Here is a 12,736-nt window from a genome sequence, read left to right as displayed (position 1 = left end):
TTTGTGTCAAATTCACCTTCTGAGGGAGTCAGCATATGCAGAAGAGGGTTTTACATCGCAGACGCTGTTTTCGAGGAGTGGCATTACACCTCTCGGCGGTGACGGTCTGTCGACGACAGACATAATGACGTCAGCGAATGACCGATGATGTCATGACGGAATTACGCCTCTCAGCGGTGACGTCACACGTCGCCATGCAAACAAACGTAAAAATTAGAAAATCGCCCAAAATTCCCAAACCTGTTCGTCTGGCGCGATCTCACATAGCCCATGCTGTTCATTAGACCACAGAGCACCCGCATGCCGAAAGTGGCGACAATCCTTCGGGAATTTCGGAGGAGAAACGTCAAATTACACGCAGACGTTAACAGAAATTATATATAGATAACATTGATTGATTCTGTCCTCGGAGACAGTGATTGCCCCTTCCCCGCACCGTTCCCCCAAATAAATCCCAATTTCTCAGATCATGACGTCATACATAGCGACGCGTACATACCGTGTATATACCGACGAGCCTCCACCGGAGTTCAATCAAATCCTCAAGACACGATTTACATCACGAGGAGCTTTTGCTTCATCTATTTATTACGTACGAAAATATCACCGAAATATTTACACTTCTTCCCCCCAACCCCCCACCCAGGTGTGTGCTCAATTAATTAATTAATTAACTTCCTTTGTGTATAGAAGAGGGTGAGGAGACATGAGTGTACACGGACAGGAGGAGATAGATAATTATCGACACATGTACGGTACACGGGATTTGAACCTGGGTTCCCCCTGATCATAACTCGGCTGGGATTCACATAAACAAGTAAACATGGCGGAACCTGTTTATAAACTGTTAACGATGTGAAACAGGACGAACTAGTCCGAATGTCCAAGTTTGAAGGTCACACGGTATGAGGGCAGCAACCGCGAGGTCTCGAGAACGATCATCGTCATTCAGGACGAGTCCAGGATCAGTTTGGGGGCGTGGTCTACGGAGAACCTCGAGGTTCGGTTTGGGGGCGTGGTCTACGGAGAACCTCGAGGTTCGGTTTGGGGGCGTGGTCTACGGAAAACCTCGAGGTTCGGTTTGGGGGCGTGGTCTACGGAAAACCTCGAGGTTCGGTTTGGGGGCGTGGTCTACGGAGAACCTCGAGGTTCGGTTTGGGGGCGTGGTCTACGGAGAACCTCGAGGATGTGAACGTCATTGTACTTGAAGAAGAAGGAGGAGGGCGCGTGATTTGCTCTTGTTGGAATACTCGACATTCAGTGCTGTGGTTCCGGAAAGAATCGTCCCAACGTTGAGAACACCGCGCTGTGTGCGATGAATCGAGATCTCTCTGGTGAGGAACACGAGGTGAACCCTCCGGGACCCACGAGAATCTCCCATGGAATGAACGGGATGGGTCCGGGAGGATCTCCCATGGACAAGGAGTTCGGACCCGGTACGTGCTGTTCTTGTTCCCGTGCGGGGTCCGTGCTGTGCACGATGTAAGTAAATAATTTCTGTGGGCAAAGTGGGATTTGTAAAATTATCGGTGAATTGTGTGGGGGGGGTTAACATTTGTCCGGTTTTCCCCGGACACGTCCTCCTCCCCTTCAGTCCTTTCATCTCCGCCAAACGGGATTTTTAAATATCGATAAACAGCTCAATTTTGCAATTATTTTATTGTATTTTTTGCTTTTTCTATTTCAAAGGGATAAAAAATTAAGATTAAAAAAATATATTATTTAAACGGTTAATCCATTTTTGTATATTTTCCTTCCGGTGATAGAAAACGAGGTTTGTGATGTTTGGACCAGAACGGTTTGGTACAAGTCCGTATTACTCCATCATGGCCCAAGGGACGTGTTCGAACTTCCACACTCGTCCTCTTCGTGTCGAACCTCACAGTGATCGAATCCAGTGTCGTGCTCAGTCCACGATTCAGTACGTTTTGTTCGTCCGTACAGTTCGTACTTGTTTGATTTCATTCAAGAAATATTTACAATTACAAAACGAAAGTATAAATTCACTTCAGAACTAAAGATGAAAATTACCGCGTTTTTGAAGTGCTCGGGGAGAACGTGAATCCGAGTGATTGGGACGTGGTCCTGGTAGGTACATGTGTCTGTGGTAAATAAAGATGTTATTGATTTACAATGTCACATGGTCTTGGTACGTACATGTGTCTGTGGTAAATAAAGATGTTATTGATTTACAATGTCACGTGGTCCTGGTACGTACATGTCTCTGTGGTAAATAAAGGTGTTATTGATTTGCAATGTCACATGGTCTTGGTACGTACATGTCTCTGTGGTAAATAAAGGTGTTATTGATTTACAATGTGACGTAGTCATGGTACGTACATGTCTCTGTGGTAAATAAAGATGTTATTGATTTACAATAGCACGTATTCCTGGTAGGTACATGTCTCTGTGGTAAATAAAGATGTTATTGATTTACAATGTCACATGGTCTTGGTACGTACATGTCTCTGTGGGAAATAAAAGTGTTATTGATTTACAATGTCACGTAGTCTTGGTATGTACATGTCTCTGTGGTAAATAAAGATGTTATTGATTTACAATGTCACATGGTCTTGGTACGTACATGTCTCTGTGGTAAATAAAAGTGTTATTGATTTACAATGTCACGTAGTCTTGGTATGTACATGTCTCTGTGGTAAATAAAGGTGTTATTGATTTACAATGTCACGTAGTCTTGGTATGTACATGTCTCTGTGGGAAATAAAAGTGTTATTGATTTACAATGTCACGTAGTCTTGGTACGTACATGTCTCTGTGGTAAATAAAGGTGTTATTGATTTACAATGTCACATGGTCTTGGTACGTGCATGTCTCTGTGGGAAATAAAAGTGTTATTGATTTACAATGTCACGTAGTCTTGGTATGTACATGTCTCTGTGGTAAATAAAGGTGTTATTGATTTACAGTGTCACGTGGTCCTGGTACGTACATGTCTCTGTGGTAAATAAAAGTGTTATTGATTTACAATGTCACGTAGTCTTGGTATGTACATGTCTCTGTGGTAAATAAAGATGTTATTGATTTACAATGTCACATGGTCTTGGTACGTGCATGTCTCTGTGGGAAATAAAGGTGTTATTGATTTACAATGTCACGTAGTCCTGGTACGTACATGTCTCTGTGGTAAATAAAAGTGTTATTGATTTACAATGTCACGTAGTCTTGGTATGTACATGTCTCTGTGGTAAATAAAGGTGTTATTGATTTACAATGTCATGTGGTCCTGGTACGTACATGTCTCTGTGGTAAATAAAGGTGTTATTGATTTACAATGTCACGTGGTCCTGGTACGTACATGTCTCTGTGGTAAATAAAGGTGTTATTGATTTACAATGTCATGTGGTCCTGGTACGTACATGTCTCTGTGGTAAATAAAGCTGTTTTTGATTTACAATGTCACGTGGTCCTGGTCGATACATGTCTCTATGGTAAATAAAGGTATTATTGATTTACAATGTCACGTGGTTCTGGTCGGTACATGTCTCTGTGGTAAATAAAGATGTTGTTGATTTGCAATGTCACATGGTCCTGGCAGGTACATGTCTCTGTGGTCATTGATTTACAATGTCACGTGGTCCTGGTACATACATGTCTCTGTGGTAAATAAAGGTGTTATTGATTTAAAGTGTCACGTGGTCCTGGTACGTGCATGTCTCTGTGGTAAATAAAGGTGTTATTGATTTACAATGTCACGTGGTCCTGGTACGTGCATGTCTCTGTGGTAAATAAAGGTGGTATTGATTTACAATGTCACGTAGTCTTGGTATGTACATGTCTCTGTGGTAAATAAAGGTGTTATTGATTTACAATGTCACGTGGTCCTGGTACGTGCATGTCTCTGTGGTAAATAAAGGTGTTATTGATTTACAATGTCATGTGGTCCTGGTACGTACATGTCTCTGTGGTAAATAAAGCTGTTTTTGATTTACAATGTCACGTGGTCCTGGTCGATACATGTCTCTATGGTAAATAAAGGTGTTATTGATTTACAATGTCACGTGGTCCTGGTCGGTACATGTCTCTGTGGTAAATAAAGATGTTATTGATTTGCAATGTCACATGGTCCTGGTAGGTACATGTCTCTGTGGTAAATAAAGGTGTTATTGATTTACAATGTCACGTGGTCCTGGTACGTACATGTCTCTGTGGTAAATAAAGGTGTTATTGATTTACAGTGTCACGTGGTCCTGGTACGTACATGTCTCTGTGGTAAATAAAGGTGTTATTGATTTACAATGTCACGTGGTCCTGGTACGTACATGTCTCTGTGGTAAATAAAGGTGTTATTGATTTACAATGTCACGTGGTCCTGGTACGTACATGTCTCTGTGGTAAATAAAGGTGTTATTGATTTACAGTGTCACGTGGTCCTGGTACGTACATGTCTCTGTGGTAAATAAAGGTGTTATTGATTTACAGTGTCACGTGGTCCTGGTACGTACATGTCTCTGTGGTAAATAAAGGTGTTATTGATTTACAATGTCACGTGGTCCTGGTACGTACATGTCTCTGTGGTAAATAAAGGTGTTATTGATTTACAGTGTCACGTGGTCCTGGTACGTACATGTCTCTGTGGTAAATAAAGGTGTTATTGATTTACAGTGTCACGTGGTCCTGGTACGTACATGTCTCTGTGGTAAATAAAGGTGTTATTGATTTACAAAGTTACGTGGTCCTGGTACGTGCATGTCTCTGTGGTAAACAAAGGTGTTATTGATTTACAATGTCACGTGGTCCTGGTACGTGCATGTCTCTGTGGTAAATAAAGATGTTATTGATTTACAGTGTCACGTGGTCCTGGTACGTACATGTCTCTGTGGTAAATAAAGGTGTTATTGATTTACAGTGTCACGTGGTCCTGGTACGTACATGTCTCTGTGGTAAATAAAGGTGTTATTGATTTACAGTGTCACGTGGTCCTGGTACGTACATGTCTCTGTGGTAAATAAAGGTGTTATTGATTTACAATGTCACGTGGTCCTGGTACGTACATGTCTCTGTGGTAAATAAAGGTGTTATTGATTTACAGTGTCACGTGGTCCTGGTACGTGCATGTCTCTGTGGTAAATAAAGGTGTTCTTGATTTACAATGTCACGTGGTCCTGGTACGTACATGTCTCTGTGGTAAATAAAGGTGTTATTGATTTACAAGCACAATATTTCCAGAAATAATTCATCATTTCCATTGAAAGAACGGTGGTTTGCAGTCAAAATTGATCAAGGACTGGAAAACACACACACACACACACACACACACACACACACACACACACACACACACACACACACACACACACACACACACACACACACACACACACACACACACACACACACTCCTTATGTCGATGAGATTGGTCATTACGTGAGAGAGCAGCACCGCAGTTGTGGTGGTGGTTGTTGCCCTTTTGTATCACCAACGATGAAGTAAACTCGTGGTAGCCTGGTGTTGGCTCAGTGGTTAGGGTGGCGGCTTGGAATCCTATGGTCCTGATCCTGAGTTCAAGCCCCGTCGGCGGCTGAATTAATACACCAGGGGGTTGACTCAACCTGTCATCCTTCCGAGGTTGGCGAAATGAGTACCAGTTCCAGTGTGTGTACTGATAGAGGGGCACTGCATCAGCGACTCATTCGCGCTTCAAGAAACAATAGCTACCCCGGCAGCTCAGCTGCCATATGACCACCACCAACCCGTGGTTTTAAACCTTTTTTATTGATGGCACCCTACACTCATATCTTATTCTCTGGCACCCCGCCCATCCTCAGTGTTCTATTATGTATAGTTACCTTAAGAACATTTCAGGCTCCACGAGTTAAATTATTGGATAAACTACATTATTTCAGGAGTGTGTTTTGCGTGCCATGAGCCTGTCAAAAAGATATTGTATTACTGTGCCAAACTTCCAAGCTCCATTTGATTTAATTTGGGTTACTTAACGACGACAAAATGAGAAGCGTATGTTCCGTGTATCAGATTCCACCGACACAAAAAATAAAAAAATCCCTCAAACAAGTGAATGTGGACTACATTTGCGAAGCAATTTCCAACTGGACTTCTTAAATACCCTTTGATTGCCCAATTTTTGGAACAAATTTGCTCCGCTGTTTATAACAGGGTTAACTCGAAGGGCACTCAGTAGAGCGCATACCCCCATCACGCAATGCCTGATCCATGAGATCATGTCGGGCCCAATACGTTTTTAAGATATCACGCTATATATCGTTTTCGGCCCTATCTCTAATAATACCGCATAAAAGTGAGAACGGATCTGTGTGAACACAGAACAGTATAAATGAAATTATTTGTGTAACTTCAAAACTGAGAAACTAAAACAAGGGGTAACTGTATATTACTGTATTGTTGAGGTGAGATGTCGATTTTAAAAGTTGGAGAGAAGAGTCAAACAGTGACAAGTGTTGTTGTTGTTGTAGTTCAATTCACAACCTATGGATACATCATGATTGTTTTATGGGGAAGTTGTGGACATTGAACGATGCCGTGGTATTGTGCAGTTTCTAGTTCTTTCCAGATATAAAACCATCTTTGCATCAAGGGGTGGTTTTCCGAGAGGGAGGTACTTTTGGGAATGTTCGTGAATTACAGAAGGCAAAACACAGAGCTGAGCAGAGAGGAGAGTTAGTCACCATTTGTGTTTCTTTGTGGTATCGTGTAGAGTAATGCAGAGTAGAGGAGTATATTGTAGAGTAGAACAGGGTGCAGTCCAGTGTCGAGCCATGCGGCAGGTTTGTGTTTTACTTTATTTTATCTTTGTTATAAATTCACTTTTGGATTCCACCAGTTTGACAAGCAGGACGTCAATCGATTAACAAACCTTGAATTTCATGACAGTGAATCGGGTACTTGTTATTTTTCCTGACGTTCATGTAACTGTTCGGTTGATCAAGTATTGCTGTGAAATTAAAATCCCAGGTATGTTAACCTGCTGTACACGCAGGTATGTGATTCAAGATTGCTGGAAAAATTGCGAACAAAAGAGGGATAAATGTTCCTTTCGATACAATACCAAAGCTTTGATCCTTCTTTCTTTTGTTTATTTTAAGGATGTTTTTCTTTTCAGATTCGATTGTGAAAGTGAAGGTGGAATCTGAGTTTGAGTTTGAGGATGATTCGATGTCTGAAGACAAAGGTGTGAACCACATCAACATTCTGCTTGTTCCAGTCACAGACAGTTTCGTGTGCATGTACATTGTACATACAGAGGTTATCTGCAGAGATGCTGTTTGACTTTTTTTTAAGGTCACATGGTGATTCAAAGTGCCAGCTCATGAATAAACGTTTTTCCCTCCGCACATTGAAGGATCACAATATTTGATTGAGATGTTTAGGGTAAACTTCCTGAGAGTTTGCTTCTTTATTCATCTTGTTCTCCCATTGCATCCCTCCCTCCCTCTCATCCCTCCCTCCCTTCACATGTTTTTTGGGCGTGGCCCGCCCATAATGGGAGCACCACGCCCATTTTCAGGTAAACACAACTAGATCGTGATATAAACCTCCCACCAAAATTTTGTCAGGATTGGATCAAAACCCACGGAGCTATGCTCGGGACAGACAGACAGACAAGCCGGTTGGCGGACATGGGTAGTCGGCCGTTGCTTGGCAAGGGAGGGGTCCATAGCAACGGTTCTTTCTCACAAATAACTAGGACATACCATGAACCTACAAAACCAGTTTCATGTATATCTGACTCATAGTCTCTGAGATATAACGAACTTCGTTTTTTTATTGCTTTCGACCAGGGTTCATTCAACGTCTATCTTCTCCGACAGTTTCATAGGATCCGGCTGGAAATTTTTGACAATATGGCTGAATGCACTGCCCACAGTCGCTCGTGGCCCGATTTTTGATTTTCGAAAAAAGAATTTTTTTATGATTTTTCAAAAATTTCTAAGTCCCGTTGCTAGGCAACGGTGGTGTCCATAGCAACGGTTCTCATTTGCACATAATTAGGTCATGGTATGAACCTACCAACCAAGTTTCATCGAAATCGCCATTGTATTAACTGAAATCGCCATTTTAAATACTTATAAGGGTCGTACAAATCTCAAAAAAAAAAATTTTTTCGACGAGATCGATTACCCAACAGACAAACATATCGACGGAAATACTGATAATAAGGGTCGATCAAATTTCAAAATTTTTTTTTGAAAAATATTTTTTTTTGACTGGATCGACTACCCAACAGACACAGACATACAGACAGACAGACAGACACACAACAATAACGAATATAGTGGTCACTTATTTTTTTTCGTGAATATATTTTTTCGTGAACCAATAAGGTAAGTAAAATATGTACAAGTGGAAGGGAGGGTAATGAAAATTTAAATGCTGGGTTTCCATGAAAAATAAAAAGGTGAGAATAGTATTTTTCCCTCCTTTTTGCTGAACTGTGTTGTGAAATCTCATGACAGTGACTACAGTAAAATGCAAGATTAGTCTCAGAGAATATGTCTAACTCGAGAATGGGTGTGAGGGTGGTAGCACCTGCAGATGGAGGAGGAGGAGGAGGAAAAAGGTGATAATCAAAAGTGACCAGGCGGTTTCAGCAGGCGGTGGCAAATGTTTGGGAATTTGATTTTTAGCAAAAGTGCATGTGTGGAGTGAGGCGGAGATGGTAATCCCAGGTCGCTAATGAGGAGTTCACAGAATCCATTTTACAAGTCAATGGAATGCATCCAGCTACTCCACATCATTGAGAACAGCAAATTGTCATTTCATCATGCACTTCCTCTATTTTCAGACCACATTGCCCTTTCAGATTCATGACTTTTTTTTTGTTTGTTTCTTTGTTTTTCATTGACCCCCCCCCCTCCGTTGTTGACCTCTCTGGTTCAGTGAGAAAATGAGTTTGTGAATTTGAGATTACGTAGAACGCTGGTTTAGATTCGCTTGTTTGCCCCTTTCTTTGTCGTGATGAACTGTTGTCACATGGTTTGCAGGTGAAGCTCAAGTAGTGAAGTCAGAAACTTTCCAAAACAACCTTCTTCACACTTCCCAAGATGCTTTGAACAATGATCATGTAAAGCAGGAAGCGTGTGATTCTCCAACCACGGAGCCAAGCAAAGTTGCTCAGCTGCTCAAAAGTAAGCCAAACACTGGAGATCCCATCACATTGTGTTAACTTGTTTTGACCATTCCTTCATGATGAAATAATTTTGTTCCAAACATTGCAGAATGACAGGTCCATAAAAAATGTTTTTCACACAAATTGCTTGTTTTTATGAATGAGATAGGGATACACGTTTCATTTAAAATGCATGTTGCACATAAAATTCACATATTTAAGATCGTTGCATCAACACCATATTCTCACCGTCTCTCCCAGAGGACCATCTGGAAAGCACCCCATCTACTTTCTCAACAATCTTCTTGAAGAAGTTGTGCCTCTCATGCTTTTGAGTCTCACTGTCTTGCATGATCTTTCCTGGGAAAGCCACATTTTCAAGCTGGCCTCGAAAGCCAGTCTGGGCATCCTCCATCGTGCAAAGTCCTTCCTTGGCACACCTGAGTTCCTGACCACAAATAAAGTTTTCATCCGCAGTCTGATGCAGTACTTCTCTCCTGGGCTGGTGCTCCTGCCTCACACCAAGCTCAACTTCACATTGTGGAAACCAAAGCTTTCAGGATCATTGGTGTCTCCTGCAATGAAGCTGAGTTGTTGGGTCTCATTTTCTCACCGCAGGCAGATGGGTGGTCTTTCTGTCTTCTACACTCTTCTCCAGGCCTTGCATCCCCTACTGTCTCTGTGCTATGTCCCCCTAATATTTCTGCAGGGCGCTCAAGGTCTGCCAGCAACCCCCTTCTGGTGAAACTGCCAAAATGAAGAATCACTGCTCACCTTCACACTTTCATTCCTCTTTTTTCCAACCTCTGGAACAAACTCTCATACTTCACCCCACTCTTCCTTACAGGTCTTAAAAACAGCTGTCTACCACCATCTCATAACTTCTCCATCAAAATCCTGCGATGTTCCTCCTCAGTGTTGCAATCATCCACACCAACTTTGGATGATTCCCCTAAGAAAGGAGTTGCTTGGCAATCTTGAACACTTCTATGATCTCTTAATTATTTTACGCAACATATTCAGGCTGCAACCTTTCCTTCAACACCTGAGATCGTTTGTATTGTCGAAATTGAAAATGCACACCATTTATTTCACCATGTCCTATATTCTCATTGATCTTGTGGTTATGTTGTTATGAATTATTGGTAGCTGTTTTCACAGTTATTTCTGCCAGAAAAGTTGAATGGAGGTTATGTTTTCACCCCTGTCTGTCTGTGATCAGGATATCTCAGAGTTATGGATGGATATGGACTAAACTTGGAGGACAGGTTGGGTGTGTGCCAAGAATGAATTGATTTGATTTTTGTGAAGATCTGGATCTGGATTCGGTCTCAAATTTGATGCTTCATAATAAAGAGATAGGGCTAAAAACTTTATATATATATATATATATATATATATATATATATATATATATATATATATATATATATATATATATATATATATATATATATATATATATATATATATATATCATCGTTCCAGTCAAAAGTTTGGACACACCTGCTCATTCAAGGGTTTTTCTGTATTTTTTTACTATTTTCTACATTGTAGGATAATAGTGAAGCAATCAAAAATATGAAATAACACATTTGGAATTATGTAGTAAACAAATCAAAATATATTTTAAATTTTATATTCTTCAAAGTCGCCACCCATTGCCTTGATGACAGCTTTGCACACTCTTGGCATTCTCTCAACCAGCTTCATGATGTGGTCACCTGGAATGCATTTCCATTAACAGGTGTGCCTTATTAAAAGTTAATTTGTGGAATTTCTTTCCTTCTTAATGCGTTTGAGCCAATCAGTTGTGTTGTGACAAGGTAAGGTTGGGATTCAGTAAATAGCCCTATTTGATAGAAGACCATTATTTTGCCTGTACTGGAGTCATCCATATTATGGCAAGAGCAACTCAACGAAGCAAAGAGAAAGGACAGTCCATCATTACTTTAAGACATGAAGGTCAGTCAATCCGGAAAATTTCAAGAACTTCGAAAGTTTCTTCAAGTGCAGTCGCAAAAACCATCAAGCAGTATGATGAAACTGGCTCTCATGAGGACTGCCACAGGAAAGCAAGACCCAGAGTTACCACAACTGTAGAGGATAAGTTTATTAGAGTTACCAGCCTCAGAAAATCACCAATTAACTGCACCTCAGATTTCAGCCCAAGTAAATGCTTCACAGAGTTCAAGTAACAGACACATCTCAACATCAACTGTTCAGAGGAGACTGCTTGAATCAGGCCTTCATGGTTGAATTGCTGCAAAGAAACCACTACTGAAGGAAACCAATAATAAGAAGAGACTTTCTTGGGCCAAGAAACACGAGCAATAGACATTCGACCGGTGGAAATCTGTCCTTTAGTCTAGTGAGTCCGAATTTTAGATTTTTGGTTCCAACCGCCATGTCTTTGTGAGATGTAGAGAAGGTGAACGAATGATCTCTGCATGTGTGGTTCCCACTGTGAAGCATGGAGGAGGAGGTGTGATGGTGTGGGGGTGCTTTGCTGGTAACTGTTGGCGATTTATTTCGAATTCAAGGCACACTTCACCCGCATGGCTACCACAGCATTCTGCAGTGATACGCCATCCAATATGGTTTACGCTTCGTGGGACCATCATTTGTTTTTCAACAGGACAATGACCCAAAACACATCTCCAGGCAGTGTAAGGGCTATTTGACCAAGGAGAGTGATGGAGTGCTGCACCAGATGAGCTCACCTCCACAATCACCCAACATAAACCCAATTGAGATGGTTTGGAATGAGTTGGACTGCAGAGTGAAGGAAAGGTCACCAACAAGTGCTCAGCATATGTGGGAACTCCTTCAAGACTGTTGGAAAAGCATTCAAGTTGACAACCTCATGAAGCTGGTTCAGAGAATGCCAAGAGTGTGCAAAGCTGTCATCAAAGCAAAGGGTGGTTGTAACCACTTTGAAGAAACTAAAATATAAAATATATCTTGATTTGTTTCACACTTTTTTTTGGTTACAACACAATTCCATGTTTTATGTCATAGTTTTGATGTCTTCACTATTATTCTACAATGTAGAAAATAGTAAAAACAAAGAAAAACTCTTGAATGAGTTGGTGTGTCCAAACTTTTGACTGGAACTGTATATGTGTATATGTATGTGTATATATGTATTTATACATATATTTATATATATATATATATATATATATATATATATATATATATATATATATATATATATTGTTGTTGTAGTTTTCCACCCGTTCAGCATGCGGGCGACCGCTTTTAGCTAATCGCGGCCGCACGCGCCCACCGAACGAGCAAACTTAGTCGCAGCTTTCGGGTCAACGCCAAAATCCAGCTGCGGGTGTGTTTTTAACCACACCGTAAATTAGCCAACTCTTAATGCCTGGTGTTGGCGCAGTGGTTCGGGCAGCGGCTTGGGATCCAAAAGGTCCTGAGTTCAAGCCCTGTTGGGCCACTGAATTAATACACCAGGGGGTTGATTCAGCCTGTCATCCTTCCGCGGTCGGCAAAGTGAGTACCAGTGTACTGGGCCGGTGTATACCCTGGTTAAAATAGGTGTACCATATCCCTGTGTTGTAAGAGGCGACCAGGGTTGCGTCAGGAAGGGCATCCGGCGTAAAACA

The 12,736-nt window shown here is 41.3% G+C and overlaps 1 protein-coding gene across 5 annotated transcripts in view; it reads left to right on the top strand.

The window, feature by feature from the left end:
- Nucleotides 1-1,116: 1,116 nt before the first annotated feature.
- The window catches only part of LOC147009272 (uncharacterized), a 29,996-nt gene continuing 18,376 nt past the window's right edge, over nucleotides 1,117-12,736 (top strand). The window contains exons 1-4 of one of the 5 annotated variants that reach the window (XM_085862072.1): nucleotides 1,118-1,436; nucleotides 7,101-7,169; nucleotides 8,983-9,126; nucleotides 9,369-10,372. In XM_085862072.1, coding sequence (XP_085718198.1) covers nucleotides 1,316-1,436; nucleotides 7,101-7,169; nucleotides 8,983-9,126; nucleotides 9,369-9,442 — 408 coding nt within the window. In that variant the 5' untranslated portion in view covers nucleotides 1,118-1,315 and the 3' untranslated portion in view covers nucleotides 9,443-10,372. Of the gene's footprint in view, nucleotides 1,437-7,100; nucleotides 7,170-8,982; nucleotides 9,127-9,368; nucleotides 10,373-11,745; nucleotides 12,089-12,736 lie in introns of those variants that run through there. The other 4 variants (XM_085862075.1, XM_085862076.1, XM_085862071.1 and 1 more) reach the window with 4 other exon arrangements.

This window comes from Eptatretus burgeri, chromosome 17, assembly GCF_056783735.1.
Source record: "Eptatretus burgeri isolate ZD-2024b chromosome 17, Ebu_testis_v1, whole genome shotgun sequence".
Lineage (NCBI taxonomy): Eukaryota > Metazoa > Chordata > Myxini > Myxiniformes > Myxinidae > Eptatretus > Eptatretus burgeri.
Note: the sequence above shows the minus strand (reverse complement) of the source record. Positions and strands in the feature narration are given on the sequence as shown.